The 22,359-nt window shown below is 35.4% G+C and overlaps 5 protein-coding genes across 7 annotated transcripts; 4 read left to right on the forward strand and 1 right to left on the reverse strand.

Annotated features, from left to right (window-relative positions):
• Positions 1–1,279: 1,279 nt before the first annotated feature.
• On the forward strand, positions 1,280–6,206 carry LOC111802467 (uncharacterized). Its single transcript, XM_023686848.2, has 9 exons — positions 1,280–1,923; positions 3,158–3,657; positions 3,838–4,040; positions 4,753–4,833; positions 4,934–5,020; positions 5,101–5,233; positions 5,347–5,418; positions 5,511–5,654; positions 5,729–6,206. The coding sequence occupies exons 1-9, from the start codon at positions 1,508–1,510 to the stop codon at positions 5,836–5,838; spliced, it is 1,746 nt and encodes a 581-aa protein (XP_023542616.2). The 5' UTR covers positions 1,280–1,507; the 3' UTR covers positions 5,839–6,206.
• An 817-nt stretch (positions 6,207–7,023) lies between these two features.
• LOC111802561 (uncharacterized) lies at positions 7,024–10,129 on the forward strand. 2 transcript variants are annotated; one of them, XM_023686970.2, is made up of 6 exons: positions 7,024–7,145; positions 7,339–7,591; positions 8,396–8,647; positions 8,740–8,826; positions 8,947–9,080; positions 9,694–10,129. In XM_023686970.2, the coding sequence occupies exons 2-6, from the start codon at positions 7,358–7,360 to the stop codon at positions 9,797–9,799; spliced, it is 813 nt and encodes a 270-aa protein (XP_023542738.2). In that variant the 5' UTR covers positions 7,024–7,145; positions 7,339–7,357; the 3' UTR covers positions 9,800–10,129. The 2 variants fall into 2 exon arrangements, with proteins under 2 accessions (XP_023542738.2, XP_023542739.2); XM_023686971.2 differs by having other exon boundaries at positions 8,399–8,647.
• A 1,025-nt stretch (positions 10,130–11,154) lies between these two features.
• On the forward strand, positions 11,155–11,707 carry LOC147791335 (uncharacterized). The gene is made up of 2 exons (XM_087127237.1): positions 11,155–11,498; positions 11,576–11,707. Exons 1-2 carry the CDS (start codon positions 11,258–11,260, stop codon positions 11,599–11,601), a joined length of 267 nt encoding a protein of 88 aa, XP_086983363.1. The 5' UTR covers positions 11,155–11,257; the 3' UTR covers positions 11,602–11,707.
• Positions 11,708–13,946: 2,239 nt separating this feature from the next.
• Positions 13,947–19,053, forward strand: LOC111802463 (putative serine/threonine-protein kinase WNK3). 2 transcript variants are annotated; one of them, XM_023686845.2, is made up of 8 exons: positions 13,947–14,338; positions 14,563–14,600; positions 14,730–14,957; positions 15,044–15,267; positions 15,356–15,513; positions 16,391–16,574; positions 16,659–16,790; positions 16,872–17,732. In XM_023686845.2, the coding sequence occupies exons 1-8, from the start codon at positions 14,252–14,254 to the stop codon at positions 17,612–17,614; spliced, it is 1,794 nt and encodes a 597-aa protein (XP_023542613.2). In that variant the 5' UTR covers positions 13,947–14,251; the 3' UTR covers positions 17,615–17,732. The 2 variants fall into 2 exon arrangements, 1 of the variants encoding a protein (XP_023542613.2); XR_015422450.1 differs by lacking the exons at positions 13,947–14,338; positions 14,563–14,600 and adding exons at positions 17,777–17,860; positions 18,620–19,053 and having other exon boundaries at positions 14,704–14,957; positions 16,872–17,643.
• On the reverse strand, positions 18,450–20,868 carry LOC111802585 (protein DEHYDRATION-INDUCED 19 homolog 5). The gene is made up of 5 exons (XM_023687008.2): positions 20,641–20,868; positions 20,305–20,447; positions 19,514–19,591; positions 19,232–19,431; positions 18,450–18,805 (listed from the first exon to the last, which is right to left on the reverse strand). The coding sequence occupies exons 1-5, from the start codon at positions 20,693–20,695 to the stop codon at positions 18,709–18,711; spliced, it is 573 nt and encodes a 190-aa protein (XP_023542776.1). The 5' UTR covers positions 20,696–20,868; the 3' UTR covers positions 18,450–18,708.
• Positions 20,869–22,359: the final 1,491 nt, after the last annotated feature.

Raw genomic sequence — 22,359 nt, forward strand, 5'->3', positions numbered from 1 at the left:
AAAAAAAATTACCTTTAGTAAATATTTTGAAATTATTATTAAAATAAAAAATATTTAGAGTGTTGTCGACGTGCTTAAATATGGTTCTTTCGTACTTAATTCATACGAATATCATAGTATTATCACATCATTTTAGGTCGACGACGTCAGGTTGATTTTTTATTTATTTATTAGTTTAAGAGATTTTATATTTCAAAAATAATTTTGAAATATTTATAGAAAACGAAGGTAAAATAAGTATTTTTTAAAACAAATAATAATGTTTTATTTTTTTTATAAATTCTATTTCCCACCTAATTTCTATTATATTTATATTTATATTTGTGGTTTCCTATATATATATATATGTATATATGAATTTGGTCTTTTTTATTATTATTATTATTATTATTATTATTATTATTATTATATTTTCTGTTTTGATTTTACTCTTCAAAACCTTTTATTATATTCATTTAGCTTAAAATTTTAAAACATTTGATAAAAAAGAAAAAAAAAATACAGACGAGATTTTTTAAACTTAATTTTCTAAAATTAAAAATAAAAAATTAAAAGATTACCGAAAAACACTTCATTATATTTTGATGCATAAAAGAGAGGCACTCTCAACGCGTTAATAAGGGGTAACTCTCAACGTGTCACGAGAGGAAGAGGATAACCTACCTATCTTAATGACTCAACGGAAGATTTTACAGTGATCTCAATGCGTTAATAAAGGGCAACTCTCAACGTGTCACGAGAGGAAGAGGACAACCTACCTATCTTAATGACTCAACAAAAGATTTGACCGCAATCGAGCGAGCCATGTTACGTAGCAAATTTTTTTATTAAAATATTGGGCGGGAATCAACCGTTAAATGATGAAAATTTTCTATATATATAATAGAATTTGTCTCATAATGCATTGAAGATGGTTGTATTAAGTACTGCACGCTTTAACTTAAATTTTATTTTAAATAATATAATTTAATAATTAAAAATCATAATATAAAAGTTAATAAATTAATTTGAACTCAACATTTTCCTACATACAGCTGGTAAATATAATTATTTAATAATTTATTCTTAATAAAATCTCCCAAGCTTAATAAATAAAAAGAAATAAATAAATTACAAGTTTAATATATATATTTTTTTAAGTTTATAAGAAAAAAACAATTATTTATTTAAAATTTATGTTTAATAAAATTAAAATTAAAATTTTATTAGTTTAAAAAACTAATAGAAACAAAAATATGGATAATATTCTTGAATATAACAACTCATCTGTGAACAAAGACGAAGCTCTCGCATCTTTACGACAAAGTTCCAAATTTCTTCATTAGAAAAGACAGAGATCGAAACCGCCGGCCCTAATCTATGCGCGAAAAATCCCCAAAAAATGATAATTCCTATGTTCGAATTAACAAATCCGTTCTTCGAGTACAAATTTAATCTGCTCAACGAAAAACGATCGCTCAAACCCTAAATTCAAATTCCAATTAGAACTAATTAAGGTTTCAGAGGAATGGAATCGAGAATTAGCAGAGAGAATACCAGAGAAATGGCGAAATTAGGGCACATAATCGTGCAAAAGAGACTCGCAAATTCTCGGCCCAAGGCTCAGCAGCAGGCGCCCGATTTGACTGATTTTATGAACGATATGTTCTTCGGAAGCGTAAATAAGGAGAAGAAGGCCTATAATTTGACCGGTGATGAAGACGAAGAAGAAGAAGAGGAATCGTTTGATCGGAGTAATAGAAGTAGAAATAGCCTATTGACGGAGGAGTGGCTGGATGAGGCGCGCCGGTTGGTGGCTTCTTCTCCTTCGCGGCCTAATTCGCCGGCTCGGTTCGTCGGATCGCCGAGGTTTGCGGCGGCCAACGGCAGATCGTCGGCTTTGATCAATGATCGGAGAGATCCACTCTCAAGGTCCGCTAGAAGGTATTTCACACCAAACCAGGGACGTTTAAAATTTTAAATCCTAATTTTTATTTTAGCTAAATTAATAAAAAATATATATATATATATTTTTTTTGAATTTCAATAAAATTAAAAAAGATGTTCACAAATATTCAAGTTTCGAATTTAAAGTATAAAAAATAATCTAAATTTAAAAAAGTTTTAAATATATATATATATATATATATTTTTTTTTTTTTAATTTTTTAAAACTATTTAAAAATACTTTAAACTTTTTAAAAAAATATTTAAAAAATAACTTAAAAATTTTAAAAATTTCATTAATATTTTTAAATGTTTTTAAGAACTACAAAAACACTTATTAATTTTTTTTAGAAAAATAAAAACTACTTTTAATAAAAATACTAATAAATTTTTTAAAATGGATGGGTATTTTTAAGATAAAATATAGAATTTAGGGGTATTTTTATTTTTATATTGAATATATAATTCTCGACAAAAAAAAAAAATCTTAATTGATACCTAATTATATTATTTTCATTCCAATAAATAAAAAAAAATTAATTTAAATATAATAAAATTGATTTTAATGATATAAAAATGGATAAATTATATTTCTTGATAATAATCAAACAATGAATTTATTGGATAAATTTTTAAAACATATCTAGGGTTTAGGGTTTAGATAAAAAAAATTTATTTTTATATTAAATAAAAAATAAATTTTGTAATGTTTTGTTTATTAGCGTAATTTATCGAAGTACTTGTAACTATTCGGAGTTATATTTCACAATTGTATTTTTAAATAATAAAAATAAAGATAATGAGCGGTAAAAATCATTTACATTAATAAATTTTTATTTTTGTACCACTATATATATATATATGTATTAAAATCCAATTTAATTCTTAAATTGTTACATTAAAGTTGAAATGTATATATTAAAATAAATTACCAACTCAAAATCGAGAATATATATTATAATAAATTAAAATGTATATATTAAATATAAATATATTTTATGTTTAGATATATGGAAAAAGTTAATTTTGGTTCCTCCAATTATAATAAAAAATTTTAATTTTTATTAATTAATGATTTTTGCGAGTTTATTGATATACTTAAAATAAATAACTTCATTAAATTTTAAAAAATATTTTTGGCTACGAATTTATTCGCCGAAGGAGTCGAGACAAAACGTATAAAAGCTTAATCGCTAACTGCATCGATTCCGTTTGTCAATGGCGACGACAGGCACAGAGCTGTGGACAATTTCAGCGGTGAAATCCTCTCTAAAGTTGTTCGCCATAGCCGCAACAAATCAGAATCCTTCTCAGTCTCCTCCGCCGCCGTGGAGGAGCCGATAAATCCCTCTTCCGCCGTTCAGAAATGGATATCCAACGTCCTCAAACCCTCCAATCCCCCAATCTCCGATCCTCCTCCCACTACTCGCAAATCTCGGTTCCATACCGATCTTCCCCCTTCTCGCCTCCCGATTCCTCCGCCGGATGTCCTTCTTTCTCCGCCCAAGACCCTAACGAATCCGCCGCCAAGAAGAACGGTCTCGTCGCCGGCTTGTTCGATTCAATCGATTAGACCTAAATCCAATCTAAATGGGTTCTCGAGGGACGATTCTGAAGATCTGGAGTTTGGCCTTAATGGGTTCCTTAAAGAGCAGCGTAGCAAAATTCAGCAAATCTCGGATGGGCAGCTTGATGTTGAAGTTAAAATCATTCTATCCGGACCTTCAAACAGTTGAGTATAGTCTTAAAATGTTGATTTGTGCATCTTTTTTGTAGAATTTGTGGTAGTTTTGTTGAGAATGAAGACAATGCGAGTGTTTTGTGCCCTAATTTTATAGAATGATGTTGAAGCGTGTAATTGTAGAGATGGGGTTACTTGCTTGTTTCTGTATTGACAATTTGGGAATGCAGGCACTAGTTCAATGGTAGCGGCAGTGTGCTATGCTTGGCTACTGGAGAACAAAATGAGGCAGAGTAATGCAGAGAGCGGCCGAGAGTGTCTTGTGGTGCCTGTGATGAATATGCAGAGGGGAAATATGTGTAACCAACGGCAGGTTGCTTGGCTCTTTTATCACCTTGGACTTGATGCTTCCTCGATTCTTTTCACTGATGAGGTAATTTGGTGCCATGCTCGATAGATTGTTTTCGAAACCGACCTGTCAATAAGATGAAATGGTAACTATGACCTATAAGAATCTCTTGCGTTAAGTAGTATCTGTTAATCATGTTAAGAAAGATGTAGCATCGATACCGGGTAATGCATAGACTTCGTTGTACTAGAGTAAGGTTATTAAATCTAGAGTGCATTGATTTATATGATACAAATGTACCTTCAAGCCCACCGCCAGCAGATATTGTCATCTTTGGGATTTCCCTTCCGGGCTTCCCCTCGAGGTTTTTAAAACGTGTCTGCTAGGGAGAGATTCTCACACCCTTATAAAGAATGATTTGTTCCTCTCCCCAACCGATGTGGGATCTCACAATCCACTCCCTTCGAGACCTAGCGTCCTTGTTGGCACACTACCTCGTGTGTACCCCCCTTCAAGGCTCAGCCTCCTCTCTGGCACATCGCTCGGTGTTTGGCTCTGATACTATTTGTAACAGCTTAAGCCCACTGTTAGCAGATATTGTCCTATTTTGGGCTTTTCCTTTCGGGCTTCCCCTCAAGGTTTTTAAAATACATCTGCTAGGGAGAGGTTTCCACACCCTTGTAAAGAATGTTTCGTTCTCTGTGAGATCCCACATCGATAGCGGTGGGCTTGAGCCGTTAGAATAACCTTTGACATTGTGTAGAGTACTGATTTTAGTTATTGTTATGTGGTTCAGGTGGACTTAGAAAGTCTGATGGTGGCTGGTCGAACTAGCGTCCTCGTCGTAGGGCAAGATGTCCTTAAGATGAGTGATGGGGTGAGTGTACAATGAATTTTACATGTAAATTATCTTTCGAGTAGCCATTCGCTCGCAGTTGTCATGTTTTGGGGTGCATTCTTTACTGTTTATCTCTTAGGTTGGATCTCAGTGCACCATTCTTACTGATAACTATTGTGAGGATGCCTATCATTTGCTTCAAACTCCTTTGTTGAAGAATCTCTTGGTAACTTTTACTATACAGAACATTTGTTCTTATTTGTCCACAGTTTGAAGCAACTCTGACATGCATCTCATGTCTTCCAGCTCGCAGGAATTCTGTTGGACACAAAAAATCTTGATGGGTCAGCTCAATCATCGATGACGAGAGATGCCGAGGCTGTCCAGTTGCTATCTGTTGGCTCGGCACCAAATTGTAGGAACGGACTTTATGATCAGTGTACGCTTCATCGATCTAGTTTTACCCTCTCTTTATGCGTTTACCAGCCCATTCTCTGTTAAGAAATATCAATCTTGCCACCATTTTTTCCCCTGGTTTTGTTTCCTATTTAGTGATGCGAGTTCAAAAGGAGCGTCCATTTTTGGATGCCTTGCAACAAAGCTATGGAAAGCCTCCTGATGACGGTCAGCTTCCTATTCTTTCATGGTCTCTCAGTTGCATCAACATATTGTATCAACTTTTTGTGTCGTTGTATGACTTCGTAACCTTTCTATAGGTAGCAACGATGGCACGGGACATGTAGAGCGTATTATGGAGAGGAATCGAACATCCATCTCACCCCATGATGACACAATTAACCAACAAAAGAAACCTAATGATTTTGGAACTGCCAAAATTTGCAGGGCGTCGCCGAAATCCGGTACGTGTGACAGCATAAACTAGATTAATGAGAGATTCTATTAACATGGTAACTGTCTAATTTTTCTCTTGCAGCTAAACCTAGTTTGTTACCTATTCAAACACCGGCTAGAGAAACACCCAACATATCTCGTGGAAAGAACAAAAACTTCCTGGCAAAATGGTTCGGTTTTGGGTCGAAATGAGATAAGAATGGCTCGGTTTGGTTTGACTGAGTTTTAGCTGAGTTCAGAGATCTCGGTCTTTGTTTATGAATCATATTGGTTCGGTTTTGGGTCGAAATGAGATGCGTTCTTTCTTGAGCAGTTGATGTTGATCTGAGTTTTGCCTGTTACTTTTCTTTGTAGTGCATTAGGTATTGTAGTAAAGTAAAACAGTAGCTTTGAGTCTTTTTTATGATACTTTTGAACAGAAGATTCATTTATGTTGCGGTGTTTGTAGTCTGTGATTGGTATTACAAATGGTGCTTCTGTAAAAAGTTTGTATAATTGATATCAAATAGACTGTACCACTCGTATTACATTGGAAATTCACATGTTCGTTGCTAATCTAAGAGTACGGTTTGATCGTGTCGAATAAATTTCTAAATTTCATTCTATCCGAGGTCTCTATCACGAGACTTTAGCTGGCTCGTCCTCTTAATGTGGACTAGGAGTGTTGCCCACAACGACTATGATTAATTCATCTGTTCCGTGTCTTCTATCATTTAGACCGTGGAAGAACAATGACTAGAGACTAGGATAGCTTAAATTGGGGTGTAATAGCCTAAGTCCTCTACTCTTGCTAGTAAATATTGTCTGTTTTGGCTCTCTCGTCTGCAAGTGAGAGGTTTCTACACGCTTATAAGAAATGTATCGTTTCTCTCTCCAACTGATGTGAATTCTTATCATCCACCCCTTGGGAGCCCAAGATTCTCGCTGGCACACTACCCAGTGTCGGGCTCTGATATCATTTGTAATTGTCAAAGCTCACTGCTAACAAATATTGTCCGTTTTGGCTTGTTACACTGTCAACCTCACGAGAGAGGTTTCTGCACCCTTATAAGGAATGGTTTGTTCCCCTCTCTAACCAATGCGGGACTTCACCCTTATGAGGAATGATTCGTTCCCCTCTCTAACCAATGCGGGACTTCACAATCCACTTGATGTAGGATCTCACGTGGTCTTGTTCTTGCGCTATTAAAAATATTTTAATTTAAAGATATTAACAATTAAACATATTTTTTAAGCTTAGAGACCAAAGAGACTCGCAATTTCACTCTTTTTTATTATTTTTTATTTTTAAAGAAATTCAAAGCCCAATAATGGAAAAGGCGACGGTTTTGCAGAAAGCCCACTAATTGGGCCCATAGTGCAAAGCGGTAAACTCAAGGTCCATCTCCATTGCAAGAGCGTCTGCTCGACCAAAAACCTCTGCGTTTCCTGATTTAGGGCTTTAGGCTCCAAGATCTCCTCTCAGCTAGAGATTCAGTAGCTCTCCCCGAGTACGATCGGTGAGTGGGATCTTCTTTTCCGGTTGATTTGGAATCAGCTCCGGCATTTCCAGCGATTTTGATCAGTGCAATATGAATTTAAGCTCCATTTCTTACACCCTGCTTCACTACCATATTCCTTCTCACTCGCTTCTTTTGTAACAATTTTATCAAGATTGTTTTCTAGCTCATGAGTTTTATGTGGGTTATGCAGCTCGAAATCCACCGTGAGAATGCAAAATTTTCGCAGAATTAATCAATTGGTCCGAAGACAAAGTCCCGACGCTCATTTCAAGCCGATTAGAGGTTACCCTCTAAATGGGGATGCTAGCTCTTGCTGCTCGGCTTCAATGTCGATGGAAAATAGTCTCACTAGCCTTCGTCTTTTTGGGAATCCATATGGGTCTTTGAATGGTTCCCTCTTCAGGTCTTTCTCGAAGTTGGGCAATCAATATCCGGAAGCCTTCGTATGTATTTATGTTTATTTTAACTATGTAGGACATTATGGTCGTCTAGTAGTATGATTTGTTCTTGCGTTATTCTTAGAGGTTCTATCCAGTAAAGCTGCTTCAGTTTTTTTATGTGACGTTTAAGCTAGTTCTAATTACAAGCTTTTTCGAATTCGTTTATGCTTCATGTTTAAGTTCATAAGCAATGATACACAAGTAAATCGCTTGATATCATATCAATCTTGTATGTTCTGTAAGTGTCTCTAATACCGATCACAAGTGATTTCTGTTCAATGTCTCATTGCTAAAAAGTTTCAGAGTATGAGTACTCTAGTTGGGATTGGCTCCTGAGTTCAATGATGGCTTAATTGATACAACTATTGTCTTAGACTTTTAGTTATTATGCATTCTATTTTCCTTCACAACGAATAAGGTATAGAAAATCAGTTACTCATTGTGTAATTACTATGTCTGATGAATAATTAGCTTGTGTCAAGCTTTTTTCAAGGAAACATTGTGATTATATTTCTTAGCTTCTATGATCCTTGCCAATTGGATAGCCTTTCTGGAATTTCCTTGGCATCTATGGCGATTTCTCAGCTTCCTCTTTTGAATCTCTTTTCTCTCAATATTACTTGTTTTTTATTTACAAAAAATGAATAGGAAAAACAGAGAAATTATCGACTACCTTCGTGAGATTTTTTTTTTTTTTCAGAAACTTATGTATATCTGTTGGATTATGGTACTCATTGGAAGCAATATCTATTTATTTAAGAGTCTGTTTTGGAATATATCACTTCGTAACATTTTGTTCTTGTTTAGCAGAAAGATATGGGCTCTCAAATGGAATTTTTGCCTTCGGTAAAGCGTGTATCTTCAACTTGTCCAGCATTCCAAAGTCCAAGGAAACATTTATTTCAGTTGGCAGAAATTGCAGCTCCTTTTTCTAGCAGGGGCATTGCGACGACAAGTTCAATGGAATCAGCTCCACAAGGATCTTCGGGAATTGATACCGATATAACTCCTCGCATCAAATTTAAGAGGCTTGATAAAACCTCAAAACACATAATGCAGGTATTTACATTTCTGAGCATTTTGGAAAATAAGTAATTTTATTTCATCGCCCCATCCGTTTGATTTCAACATATTGTTTCTTTTCCCCGCAGATTTTAGACAAGGAAGCTGTTGAGGAGGTAAAAGCAAAGAGAGAAATTCCAGATATAAAGCCAGGCTATATTGTGCAGCTCAAAGTGGTAGAGTTCATTTTAGTCTAACGTGTTTTTACTGGTCGTAGATAATGTTACTATTCTTAAAACTAGTTGTAGATGAGGTTATTGAGCACTTTTCTGGCTTTCCCTATCATATGTGAGCAGGAAGTACCTGAGAACAAGCGACGTGTCTCAACGTTGAAGGGCATTGTAATTGCCAGACGGAACGCTGGTCTAAACACAACTTTTAGATTAAGGAGGCTAGTTGCTGGTGTTGGGATTGAGTCTCTCTTCCCTCTGTAAGTAATGCGGATTTTTAATTATATTTTATTTTCTGCTAATGTTACCTACCTAATTTCATTGTTTCCCCCTGCTCATCTCTGTGTTTAGGAAGGATGTTCTATGCTTATTTTTTGTTCATGCCATTCTTTCACGCACATGCCTTTTTATGAATTGTCTTTAATTTAGAGAGAAACTAATACGATTCTGATACAAATTAATTAGTACATGATGTACAATATTCTATTTCAATAACATAGGAAGAGGAACACACTTCTCGTGGTAGTCGGTGATTAAGATGTACATACATATGTGTAGTCTTCATCTTTTTAGATGTTCTTGGTCACTAAAACTAAATCGAACTCTTAGTTTTGTGAAATCTCGATTGCTCGAATAGTTTCTCCCTGCTAGTCTTCTCGTGGTAGTTGGTGATTAAGATGTACATACATATGTGTAGTGTTCATCTTTTTAGATGTTCTTGGTCACTAAAACTAAATCGAACTCATAGCTTTGTAATATCTCGATTACTCGAATATTTTCTCCCTGCTAGTCTCTAACTTCTGACAAGTTCAATTCCTGTGTTTTTCTGATGGGTCTTTGCGTATGACTAAACTAGTGGTTGATGCATGACAGATACTCACCAAACATAAAAGAGATTACGGTGTTGGACAAGAAGAAAGTGCGGAGGGCCAAGCTTTACTATCTTAGGGACAAAATGAAATCGCTTAAGAAGCATTAGCAACCTTTCTATCCAATGGGATCAGAGGTGTGTAATCATTTTTGGCAAGAAATCTCACGAGTTTTCATGATATTATCTTATCCTGTCTTAAGCATGGAGGGAGAACCGGGCTGAGAATCTAGTAGTGCAGCCCTCAGCTTTGGCTGAAATAAAAAAAAGAAGTCAACATTGATTGCCTTTAGAAGAAAAATTCTTTGTTTTTATGATAGGAAACATGCGACTTGCTGCTCTGATATTATTAGGCTGTTTGCAATGTGTGTGCCTGATGTTGTTATACATTCCATCTATCAACATTATCATCTTTTTGAATGAAGGATCAATTACTTATCATTCACAAAGTTTTCATTTCCTTGTAATCCTTCCTCATATTGTTCTCTATTGTCGTTCTAATTCGACGAGAATATGCATGATTCCGAGTTCTTGCTCATACAGTCGAGTGTAGGATCAGGTTGTAAACTGCATTATTGATTGGCAGTTCGGTTTACCGAGTCCATCCGGGGTTAACCACCAAGTTTTCATTTCTTTCTAATTTTTTCTCATATTGTTCTCTATTGTCGTCAGAACGAGAATATGCATGATTTTGAGTTCTTGCTCATACAGTCAGTGTAGGATCAGGCTGTAAACTGCATTATTGATTGACAGTTCGGTATACTGAGTCCATCCAGGGTTAACCACAAAGTTTTCATTTCCTTCTAATTCTTCCTCATATTGTTCTCTATTGTTGTTCTAATTCGACGACAATATGCATGATTCCGAGTTCTTCCTCATACAGTCGAGTGTAGACTTAGGCTGTGAACTGCATTATTGATTGGCAGTTCGGTATATCGAGTCCATCCGGGGTTAACCACAAAGTTTTCATTTCCTTCTAATTCTTCCTCATATTGTTCTCTATTGTTGTTCTAATTCGACGAGAATATGCATGATTTCGAGTAGATTACTTTTAAGATGGAAACCGAGAGAGAAAGTCCAAACAAGACAATATTAACTAGTGGCGGGTTTTCTTTCTTTTATAATTTAAAACTAATTAAATATTTTAATTTCATATACATATTTCTAAAATGATGAAATTTCCAGTATATCCCATTTAATATAATTTACTTCAAGTAAGTTATTTATATTGAAAATTTATACAATTTTATCATTTATTTGAGAATAATTAGAAAATTAAATATTGAAAATATTTTCATATTGTTTTCTCATATAAGTATGATAATTTTAGATTTATAAGTTTATTATTAATACACGTGTGTAAGAATCTATTTTTAGGTACTCTTTTTATTATTTAATACAAATTTGTAGGTAATTTCGTTATTAATCTAAAATTAACCTTGTTACGAACCCTACAAAAAGGAGCTCTCCTCTTCTCAAACATTCATCCCCTCGCAAAATCAAACGCCGGTGAAGCCTCAAAATCTCACCCAAGATTTTAAAAGCATCACCAAACGCAAGACCAGAAAAATGGCGAACAAGATGATCGCAATGCTTTTGATGTGCACTCTCGTCGTCGCCGCTCTGCAACTCCCCGCCGCCGCCACCACCGCCACCGACGCTGATATCGTCGAGGTGGCAGAGGCCAAATTTGACGCGAAATTCAGGTCTTGCTACAGACATTGCGAGAAGGAGTGCATCGACAATGGCAGCGGCCAAAGCTTCTGCGAAGTTAAATGCGACGAAGATTGCGGTGACAAGGAAGTTGCCGGTAATCTCTCTTCCAATAATTAATTTTTTTTTTTCTCCTTTTATTAATTAATTTGAATTATTTTATTTGTTTTACAGATAAGCTTCATCTCGATTTGAATTGAATAATGGAGGACAAAACCAAGAAGATGAAGAGCTTTCCAGAGAGTGTATTTATTTTATAATGTGACTTTAATATTTCAATTTATAAAAATTTAAAAAAATTGTGTTGTTGATATTTATTTTTATTTTTATTTTTTATTCATTAAGAAAATTAATTCTAATTGAGAGAACTTAAAAAGTAATTTATAATATGTTTGAGAAATTTTAAATTTTTTAGATAAAGAAATGAGAATAATATCTAAATAATATCTAATTTGATTTTTTTATTCAATAAAAAAATTAATTCTAATTAATAAAGAAAAATAGTAAATTTAATCTATGCAGATCTTTTATTACTAAAAGCTTAGAATTTGATTTTTTTTTTATTCAATAAAAAAATTTAATTCTAATTAAATAAAAAAGATAGTAAATTTAATCTAGAAGAATAATTTATAATCTCCTCTGCCCGTTTTCTAAAACTTTCATTCTTGTAACGGGGCCGGAGGCTCGAGCCATTCTTGTAACGGGGCCGGAGGCTCGAGCCATTCTTGTAACGGGGCCGGAGGCTCGAGCCATTCTTGTAACGGGGCCGGAGGCTCGAGCCATTCTTGTAACGGGGCCGGAGGCTCGAGCCATTCTTGAACCGGGGCCGGAGGCTCGAGCAAGATGCCAGAGGCTCAAAACTATGTTAAAATATTTTTAGAAAAAATTTGATAACAAAAAATAAAATAAAAAAAAATTAAAGTTTATTTTGTAAATTTTGGATATTGATATCCTTTATTTGAATTCCTAGCCATATGCATGATATATAATTATCTATAATTAAATAAAAACATATAATATAAAAATATTTTAATTTGAGTAATTCTTACCTTGAAAAATTATATAAAATTAATATAATTTTGTCAAATCAATAATAAATTGTTATATTAGTTAACTAATAATCAATTTGAAATTATAAATTATTTAAATTTATTTTTAAACTTTAATGTCTTTTTTAGAATTTTCAAAACTAAATAAACAACTTAAACCATTTGTATTTTATTAAACTTATTTTTTGAATTAATAATGAAACTCAAACTAAATGGTAAGATTTGACTAAAAATGTTAATGGGTGTTGTGGAATGGCACGATATACTCGATGTATGCATGAGTAGGAGGTGTTCAGTGTTACGATCATGCATGTTCAAGGCGTGTTGTTAATGGCCGCATGACAGATATCCCGGTCTTTATTCATGGTTGCATGTCTGTTCCAAACCCCTTTTACATGCTTTCATCCTAGATAGGTCTTTACCATATTGGGTTAGTATAAGGGTGTATGACGGTTCACCAAAATCGTGTCTACACCTACCAGGGCTAAAATGCCCCAAAATGTTGGATTTGATTAGTTGTCAACTTCTTCCTACCCGATAGTTATATGCAGTAAGCCGTTGTTGTTGCCTTTTTGCTCACATTCCCATATAACACAATTTACAATTTCTCAAATCTTACTTTCAAAATCTATCTGCTCTCTGCTCCTGTTTTCTAAAACTTTCTTCTTCTTGAACGGGAGGTTTTCTAAAACTTTCTTCTTCTTAAACTGGAGTCAGAGGCTCGAGCATACGTCGGTTGGCCGTAGGCGACACTGGAGTCAGAGGCTCGAGCATACGTCGGTTGGCCGTAGGCGACGCAAGAACGAATAGGTTTAACTCACTTGTTGCTGGAAAGTGAATACCACATAATCGCAAGTCTGCTGTCATCAAAATGCGATTGTGACACTCGGAACTAAATGTTTAAAGTTAATGTTTTATAGGCTCTGGTTCTGACTCAGACTTAGACTTAAATATGGTTTATGTGGTTGAGAACCGGTTGAAAGACTATTTTTATATGAATATATTTATTTATTTTACTTTATTATTTATTTGAAATATAATTATATTTTCTATTTACCAATTATAGAAATAGAATCTTTTAATATTTAAAATAAAATAATATAATATTTTCACTAAATTATGAATCAATTAAAAAAAAAATAGATATTATAAATTTTAATATTTCAAGAAGTCTTAGATCCAATTTGGGTGAAATTTGATAAATTGACTTTATAATTTTCCATAATTATAATTAAATTATTTTAGCTAAATTAATAAAAATATTAATTAATTAAAATTTTAAAAATTTAAAAATATTAGGGTTGGGAGTTATTTTTATTAAAGAAATCAATTATTAAAAAAAATAATAAATAAAATTCAGATCAAGCCATTGATTTTCGATCTTTTAGAAGATTATTATAATTCTATTTTTTTAAAATAAAGAATTGAAAAAAAAAATAATAATAATAAAACAAATAAAAAAAAATCGAAATAGAATAGGCTAGTGTCACGGTCACCGTTGATCCCTGGCCTCAACCCAAATAAGCGCCTCCTCTTTGACGAAACTTTCTTTTTTGCTCTGTTCGTTGTTGTTCCCTGTAAAATTTCTCCCCTGTTTTTTAATTTTAATTTTAATTTTTGTTCTTGGGTTTTATTCGAATCTGGAATATTGTTCTTACTTTGTGGGTTTTTGTTCAAATCCACATTGGATATTCTTTTGGGATTGGTTGAAGTTGAGTTGGATTGAATTTTTTTAAGAATCCGTTTCTCCAGTGGTGAAGAAATTTGGATTATTATTTGAGTGATTGATCCAGAGACGAGAATGTCTCAGGATTTGTCTTTGGATCAAGACCCAGATGAATCTGATCCTGAGTTCGTGGAGATTGATCCTACAGGTCGATATGGACGGGTAAATACTTCTTCAAGCTTCTCTGATTTCGCTGATTTTTCGTTCTAGTTAACACATTTTCTTCGTACTCTCATTTCTTAAACTTGTACTTCGATGAACTTTTTCATGTAAATCATCATATGCCCATTGATATCACAGATTCTTAGAATATTCATCGGGATGGGTTTATTCCTTACCCTTTTTTAATGTTGGCCTATTTTTCGTAATCTTTCGTTGTTTTGCAGTATAAGGAAATTTTAGGGAAAGGGGCATTCAAGAAAGTGTATCCTTCTTTGTTTTGATGTTACTGGTAGTGATTCTATTCTATAATGATTCTAAAACTTGTGCATCTGCCATCGTTGTGATGAAATTTTGTGGAGAATTTTGTGTTCTTGATCCATATGTTATTTAGATATCGGGCTTTTGATGAATTGGAGGGAATTGAAGTAGCTTGGAATCAGGTTAAAGTAACAGATCTATTACGGAATTCTGAAGATTTGGAGCGACTTTATTCAGAAGTTCATTTGCTCAAGACATTGAAACACAAGAACATAATCAAATTTTACAATTCATGGGTTGATACGAAGAATGAAAACATCAACTTCATTACTGAGATATTCACTTCAGGGACACTTCGACAGTGAGTCTTCTTGTGCCTTGGATGGCCTCTTTAGATTCTGTTTTTGTTTAAAAACTATACTTAACATATGTTTTGAATGCATGTAGATATAGAAAGAAACACAAGCATGTTGATTTGAGAGCACTGAAAAAGTGGTCTAGGCAGATATTAGAGGGCCTTTTGTATCTTCATAGTCATGACCCTCCGGTTATACATAGAGATTTGAAATGTGACAATATCTTTGTCAATGGCAACCAAGGTGAGGTGAAAATTGGTGACTTAGGACTTGCTGCCATTCTTCAACAAGCTCGTTCGGCTCACAGTGTCATTGGTGAGGATTCGAAACTTGAACAAGGAATTATAGTTTTCGATATGAACGTTGAGCACATGTTTCCATTTTTGTGATTTAATGATTTCAGGGACGCCAGAGTTTATGGCCCCAGAGTTGTATGAGGAGGAATACAATGAACTTGTGGATATTTATGCTTTTGGGATGTGTTTGCTTGAGCTTGTAACCTTTGAATATCCGTATATTGAATGTGCAAATGCTGCTCAAATCTATAAGAAGGTCACATCAGTAAGGGTTCTGAATCCTTTTTCCTTTTTGTATCCAATGAATTTGTTCTTTCTGGTGGCATTTAAGTAGTCTTATGTCCTTGGGGCTGACTTTAACATGCATAATGCTGAATTATAGTTCTTATTAGGCCTTGAACACCATGTCATATAGAGTCTAGGATTGTGTTTCATCGTGTACATTGTTCAGCTCGGATCTTTTTCTTTTTTTATCAAATGTGAGATCCCACGTTGGTTGGAGATGGGAACAAAGCATTTTTTATAAAGGCGTAGAAACCTCTTCCTAGCAGATGCGTTTTAAAAACCTTGAGGGGAAGCCCAAAAGGGAAAGCCCAAAGAGGACAATATCTGTTAGCGATGGGCTTGAGCTATTACAAATAGTATCAGAGTCGTACACTAAAGCTTGAGGTCCCCAAAAGGAAAGCCCAAAGAGGACAATATCTTCTAGCGGTGGGCTTGAGCTATTACAAATGGTATCAAAGCCAGACACCGGGTGGTGTACCAGCGAGGATGCTGGGCCCCAAAGGGGGTAGATTGTGGAATACCACATCGGTTAGAGAGGGGAACGAAGCATTCTTTATAAGGGCATGGAAACCTCTTCCTAGTAGACGTGTTTTTATTAATTTTGAGGGGAAGCCCAAAAGGAAAAACCCAAAGAGGACAATATCTGCTAGCGGTGGGCTTGGGCTGTTACATCAAACCTTACGTTTATCACGATACATCTTTTTTCATTTATCTTTTACGTCATGCGTTACTTTGTGCAAGTTTCTACTTTATTTCTTTTTATTTATTTATTTGCTTTAAATTTTAGTATGAACCACTCCTTTTAAAGGTTCCTTAAAAAGACTTGTAAGGAATTATTATTTTCCTTTTGTTCCCAGGGGATAAAGCCAGCTTCATTGGCAAAGGTCACCGATGGGGGAGTTAGAGCATTTATAGAAAAATGTATTGCAAATGTCTCTGATCGCTTGCCTGCAAAAGATCTTTTAAGAGATCCATTTCTTCTAGCAGATGAAGATCATGAAAGTATATCACGTCATCTACATCCCAAAATACACCATAAAGGTAAAGTTCAAGAATATATTTCTCTTTAATAGAAATTTTGGAATTGTAACATATTGTTCTTTTACCGTGTGGCCATTATTGAAGAGAAAAGAGAACAAATTGATACTGATACAAGCGTAGATGATACTCCTGCTACTAGCGTAGACTTCAGCATGCATGGTCAAAGAAAAGATGTTAACAAGATATTTCTCAAACTAAGAATTGCAGACTCCATGGGTAAAATTCATATTTCTTGTTGTTTCTTCTGGTTCTTGTAGCTTTTTTTGAATATTTCATTGACTTCTTTAATAATTTTAGGTAATTTTCGCAATATCCATTTCCCATTTGATATTGAAGCCGACACATCAATTTCTGTTGCTAGTGAAATGGTTGAGGAGTTGGATCTTTCAGATCAAGATGTCTCTACGATTTCTGAAATGATCGAAACCGAGATTCGGTCGTATATTCCAGATTGGACATCAGTTGAGTATCCTGTAGATAATGTAGGAGCAGAAGCTGTCATTTCTGATAGCTCTCCATCTGATTCAAGAACTGCTGCCTCTCCCTTATCTATAGAATCTGGTAACCTTGCATTAGAGGTCCTGCCTTCAGGTCGCAAGTATTGGTCCGACTCGCCGAAGGGAGTGGGCGGGTGCTCTCCCGTTAAGCCAGGTCCTTCAAACTTGTCTTTTGCCTCAGAACAGAATGTTGAATCCTCTAGTAGCCACATGCATGAGGATAACATAGATCATGCAGCCATAATCATGGGACTAGAAAATGAGCTTTTGTCTGAAGATGCTGCTAATGATGGGCAGGATGAGAGTATATTAACTACAGATATTCATGCTAGCTCTGAGGCACATCCCTCAGATTATGATGAATCAATTGGCATCGAGATAATGACCGAAAAACTCGAAAATTTGTTGACACAGCAAAAAGAAGAATTAGATGAACTGAAAACCAAACAGAAATTAGCCATTTCAGAGCTTCTGGCTGAACTTACACCTGAGACCCATCAGAAAGTTTTGAAGATATGTAAGCTTAAGCATTCTGATATGTAAGCTTAAGCATTGGTGTGTTGAGTATAATGGTACCTCCTTTCTCTCCGAATGTAAACCAATTTACACATTCTTGTTTAGTGAATATTTAGTTTCTAATCTTCAAATTAGCCTTTTCGTATCTTTGGAAGTTTGAAGCTGAATTTTCTAGTCAAGTTGATCCAGTTATGAAGCATGATGCTGAAACATGTTATGGGGAAGCTAAACAATGAACTTTCAAGCCATTAATTGACACAAGCATCACTCTTGGTATGTATCAGACATCTCTCATCAAGTCATTTGTGCACATAATGCACAATGATCTGTCGCCAATGTTCTTAGCTTTGACATTGTTTTGTTATGTGGTCTGATGGTGATACACAAATGTTGAAATTTTTGTTGAACACATTAAATTTTAATACTCATTATATACTATACCATGATATAGATAGCTGAAATTCTTTCAGATAGAGTTTTGTATAGACAATACACTTATGCTTGATATTCATTTTTGGCTGCTGCTACTTGTCGATATAAGTTGATCGATACTATTTATTCTTTTGGACGCTCGTTCGAGCTTGATAAATGTGTGAGAATGAGCATGCTTGTGGGTTCTTCCACATTCTCCATATTTGAACTGCCAAATTACTTGATTTGCTACTTGTGATGCTCAAGAACCGTTCTTTTTAGGATTCAGTCGTCTTTGAAAACAAAAGATCGTTTCAAAAGTAAACGAGTTTACCTTGTCTGTCTACCTTTTTGATATATATACATACCCAAAATTTCTCAGCTACTTTACTAGCTAAAGGGCTAAGATTTCCATGGCTTTATGAGATCTAAACTTAGAAAACAGTTATAGTTAAAGAAGATCGAGTTTTCTACCAAGTTCACTATGATAGATCTATATATATATATATATATGTATGTATATGTAAAACAGCAGCTTTTACCACATTGTATGAACGGACAGTTGAACACAAACTTGTTCTGGCTTAACTGATATCTGAAATATTTCCTATCAAAATGAAGCACCAGTGGAAGAACACTATGCAGATGGATACAGCTTCCCCGGCAGATGATTAGTGAGTGATGAATATCAACAGGCGATGGGAAAAGACCTAGAAAATGGTTGATGTGATCAATTGTTGTACAAAAGCTGCTCTCTGATTCAACTCTTCACTGTTCTTGTTTCTTTCCAGCAACTGTGACCTATTACTGCCCAACCCGAAAAGCAATTCGAAAAGAATACCTCATTAATATGCTGAGCTACACATCCCCAAAACATCGATACGGTATGCATTAAAGAAGACTGTAATATCGATCCAGTTTTGAGTCTTTTGATCGTGTAAAAGATTTAATTCGAAACCGAACTATGTTTCATAAGATGTTGCAAATATATTAGCTTAAGTTCATATCAGAAGGAAATTGTCCCATCAAATTTGTCAGGAATCTCTTTCTTTTTCTTTTTCTTTTTCTTTTACTTTACTTTTCTTGGATCCTTACAAACCACTATTGAAAAAAGTACACTTCAACCAGAAAAATGGCTTTTCCCCTCCAAGTTAATGATCACAGTAAACCTATCCATTAAAGTTGCAGGTTAAATTTTTAGCAGAAGACAAGGTTACCAGTGAAACTACTAACCTTTCGACACCAGTGGCGACCGAGGCATCGTTCACAGAACGGTTGTCTCGATCGATGGATTCAGTGTCTGAGAAAGGAATTCTGCAGATAAACGGTAGAAGCGGATCAGGTGCAGATCCATTTTTACTCCCCCTGCTCTTTCTTGTCAGCTTCTTGGAATTAAATGCAGAAGAGACAGATCTCTCTGGTCTTCTCCTTCTCTGCTAAGATGGTAATATTATGTTCTAAGCAAATCCTCATAGTTACAGCCATGGAAGCAATGAGTTGAACAGCAGATAATACCTTTATGGAGCTTGAATGATGAGCTATAAAATGGCCAAGTGCATCTTTCCCCAGACTGGCTGCACATAGGGGACAAACCTGAGAGAAACCAATGTCAAAGTAGCCCCTTAATCAATCTAACTTCCACTTTATATCATTCTTGCTTTAGCTTAAGAGATTCTCATGAATGTCAAAATTTTTCATATCATCGTTTCATCATGCATAACGTAATAGTCTAAGCCCACCACTAATAGATATTGTCCTCTTTAGACTTTCTTTCACCGCTAACAAATAGTCCTCTTTAGACTTTCCTTCAAGGTTTTAAAACACGTATGCTAGGGAAAGGTTTCCACGTTCTTATAAGGAATTCTTTGTTCTCCTCTCCAACCAACGTGGGATCTCACATTCCACCTCCCTTGGAGGCCCAGCGAAGACGCTGACACACCGCTCAGTGTCTGGCTTTGATACCATTTGTAACCGCTCAAGTCCACCCCTAGCAAATACCGTCCTTTTTGGACGTTCCCTTCCGGGATTGTCCTCAAGGTTTTAAAACGCGTCTAGAGAGATTTTCACACTATTATAAGAATGCTTGATTGAAGATCCCTATAAGGGTGTGGAAACTTCTCCCTAGCCGACGCGTTTTAAAACCGTGAAGGAAATCCCAGAGAGGACAATATCTACTAGCGGTGGGTTTAGGAAGTTACACATGAGCACGCACAAAATTATCTGTTCATAAGCAATTACTCATACGCTACAAGAAGTAATGATTGAATGAAGAAAAGAAAAAAGGGGTATTGAAAGCATGTAATTACTGCATTTCTGAAGTCAAAGCAGTGCTGTTCTTGCAAATGGCTGCAGAGTACTGGAAATTCGATATCAACATAACAGTAAGGGCATGAAAAGTAAGCTCCTGAATCATCTTCTCCATCCGAATCATCCAGAATTATATGGTTACCTATTCAAAACATCATCATACAAGCCATGAAATTCATATAAAAAGCAAAACCAGAACTCAGAATGCCACAATCTCCCCCAGATCTTCTATTTTCTTGCTAAATCAAGACTAGAAAACCCAATAGAGCTTAAAATCAAAGCAAAATGAAGAAACCCAGATGAGAAAATCACTCAAAAAGTTGAAAAGACAATACCAGAATGAAGCATGGCGGCTTGATGAACCCTTGAGGCCCAAAAATTGAACTCCATAGCTACTTGGCTTGAACAAATGGGTATCAATGGCTCTGGGAAGAAGATAGAAAGAGCGCAGCAGCAAGGAAAAATGAGTATCCTTGTCAACAGCTTGGGCCTGGTGGATGATTTGTGTGGCGCGGTGTCTCCTTCTTCATATACTCACCCAATTTTTTCCATAAGCCGAAAGCTTTCTGACACACAAAAGCTACTTATCTATTGAATGACAAGTGGGCTTTACCAAAGTTTCACCTTTTTCCCTCGTTAATTAATCCCTTCCTATGCAAGAGTCCACCATTAATAGAGATTTTTAGCTTTCGGTGAGATTTTCACACCCTTATAAGAAATGTTTCGTTCCCTTCTTCAACCAGTGTGATCTCACAATCCACTTTCCTTAGGGGTCTAGCGTCTTCGCTGATGCACCACCCAGTGTCTAGCTTTGATACCATTTGGAACAACCCAAGCCTACCGCTAACAGATATTGTCTACTTTAACGCGTTACACATCGCTGTCAACTTCACGATTTCAAAACACGTATGTCAAGGAGAGGTTTTTGTTTCCTCTCCAACCAATGTGGAACCTCACAGTTACAATTTCGTCTTTATGCATCGAACGGAGCCATGGGCGATGCATCTCATCTCACAGCCAAAAACGACACACTTTGGTGGGTCATTCTCACTTCAAAAATCAAATATTGTTTTCATTGCTGACTCACAAAAATAAAAGTGGGAGATTCTGTTTTTGTCTTATTCCATGTGTATGCATTTTTGTTCGTCCCATATGATAATGTTTCAAAAATCAAAGCTTTTTCTATTGTGTTCTTCAGAAATGGATGAACGGTATGTTTTAGGAACTTCGAACTATTAACTCTGTCACATAACGCTTTCTTGAAAATTGCATCGTTATGTTTGGACTATCAAGGCTCTCAGCCACGCGAATGGTTTAATGTGCTCATCAATAAACGAATTGAACGTTAATTTGTTGAATTTGACATGAAATGTTCTTATTGGAAAAAGATGAGCACCGCTAACATATCTACGCATTTCGTGTAGGTTAGAGGCTCAATTTCTTGCTTTCACATTTGTTGTACTCAATAAATTCAAAGGAGAAAGCCTTGAACACATGCCCGAAACATGTGTTTAACTCACCTGTTCCTTAGCTCGACTTCTACCTCGATCCCGAACAATCATTTATAACGAATGCATGCAATCCATGCATAACAACTATTAACATGAATTCCCTTTATGTGGAATGCTTCAAGCATTGAAGCTCAACTGAACCATGGGAGTCTGATGTGGCATGTCTGCTTGTTCTAAAATTATGAACCGATTCATGGGATCCTATAATTCACACTAAGCATCGCATTTCGCTACGTTCTTCATTAATGCGAGAGTCGAGACCGTTACCGAGAATCGTTGTGAATAATACGACAAGAATGCTTTACTCCTCGCATACCGAGACTAGGGCAAGGAGCAAGCAAATTCGTTTGAGATCCTTAGCATGACTTCAGCTGGGTTTAGTTGCTTTTGTTCTCAAACGTCAAATCTAATATCCGGTTCGATAACCATTTAAGTTTTAAAAGAACTAAACTCATAAACGCTCCCAATAAGTTTCTTTGATTTGTTAGCTACTTTTTTAAAACATATTCTGTCAGTTGCAGCAGAAGCCATTGGAAGAGACCT

Source organism: Cucurbita pepo, chromosome 9 (assembly GCF_057944985.1).
Source record: "Cucurbita pepo subsp. pepo isolate OVF chromosome 9, ASM5794498v1, whole genome shotgun sequence".
Lineage (NCBI taxonomy): Eukaryota > Viridiplantae > Streptophyta > Magnoliopsida > Cucurbitales > Cucurbitaceae > Cucurbita > Cucurbita pepo.

Bases quoted from the DNA above. Each gene is read 5' to 3' on its own strand.
- LOC111802467 (XM_023686848.2), top strand. From the start codon at position 1,508: ATGGAATCGAGAATTAGCAGAGAGAATACCAGAGAAATGGCGAAATTA. The intron at 3,658-3,837 runs GTTGAGTATAGT...TTGGGAATGCAG, and splicing joins TCTATCCGGACCTTCAAACA to GCACTAGTTCAATGGTAGCG. The intron at 4,041-4,752 runs GTAATTTGGTGC...TATGTGGTTCAG, and splicing joins CGATTCTTTTCACTGATGAG to GTGGACTTAGAAAGTCTGAT.
- LOC111802561 (XM_023686970.2), top strand. From the start codon at position 7,358: ATGCAAAATTTTCGCAGAATTAATCAATTGGTCCGAAGACAAAGTCCC. The intron at 7,592-8,395 runs GTATGTATTTAT...GTTCTTGTTTAG, and splicing joins ATCAATATCCGGAAGCCTTC to CAGAAAGATATGGGCTCTCA. The intron at 8,827-8,946 runs GTAGAGTTCATT...ATATGTGAGCAG, and splicing joins ATATTGTGCAGCTCAAAGTG to GAAGTACCTGAGAACAAGCG.
- LOC147791335 (XM_087127237.1), top strand. From the start codon at position 11,258: ATGGCGAACAAGATGATCGCAATGCTTTTGATGTGCACTCTCGTCGTC. The intron at 11,499-11,575 runs GTAATCTCTCTT...TTTGTTTTACAG, and splicing joins CGGTGACAAGGAAGTTGCCG to ATAAGCTTCATCTCGATTTG.
- LOC111802463 (XM_023686845.2), top strand. From the start codon at position 14,252: ATGTCTCAGGATTTGTCTTTGGATCAAGACCCAGATGAATCTGATCCT. The intron at 15,268-15,355 runs GTGAGGATTCGA...TAATGATTTCAG, and splicing joins TTCGGCTCACAGTGTCATTG to GGACGCCAGAGTTTATGGCC. The intron at 16,575-16,658 runs GTAAAGTTCAAG...CCATTATTGAAG, and splicing joins TCCCAAAATACACCATAAAG to AGAAAAGAGAACAAATTGAT.
- LOC111802585 (XM_023687008.2), bottom strand. From the start codon at position 20,695: ATGGAGTTCAATTTTTGGGCCTCAAGGGTTCATCAAGCCGCCATGCTT. The intron at 19,432-19,513 runs GTATTATCTGCT...CCATCTTAGCAG, and splicing joins ATCATTCAAGCTCCATAAAG to AGAAGGAGAAGACCAGAGAG. The intron at 18,806-19,231 runs GTTAGTAGTTTC...CGGGTTGGGCAG, and splicing joins GTCGCCACTGGTGTCGAAAG to TAATAGGTCACAGTTGCTGG.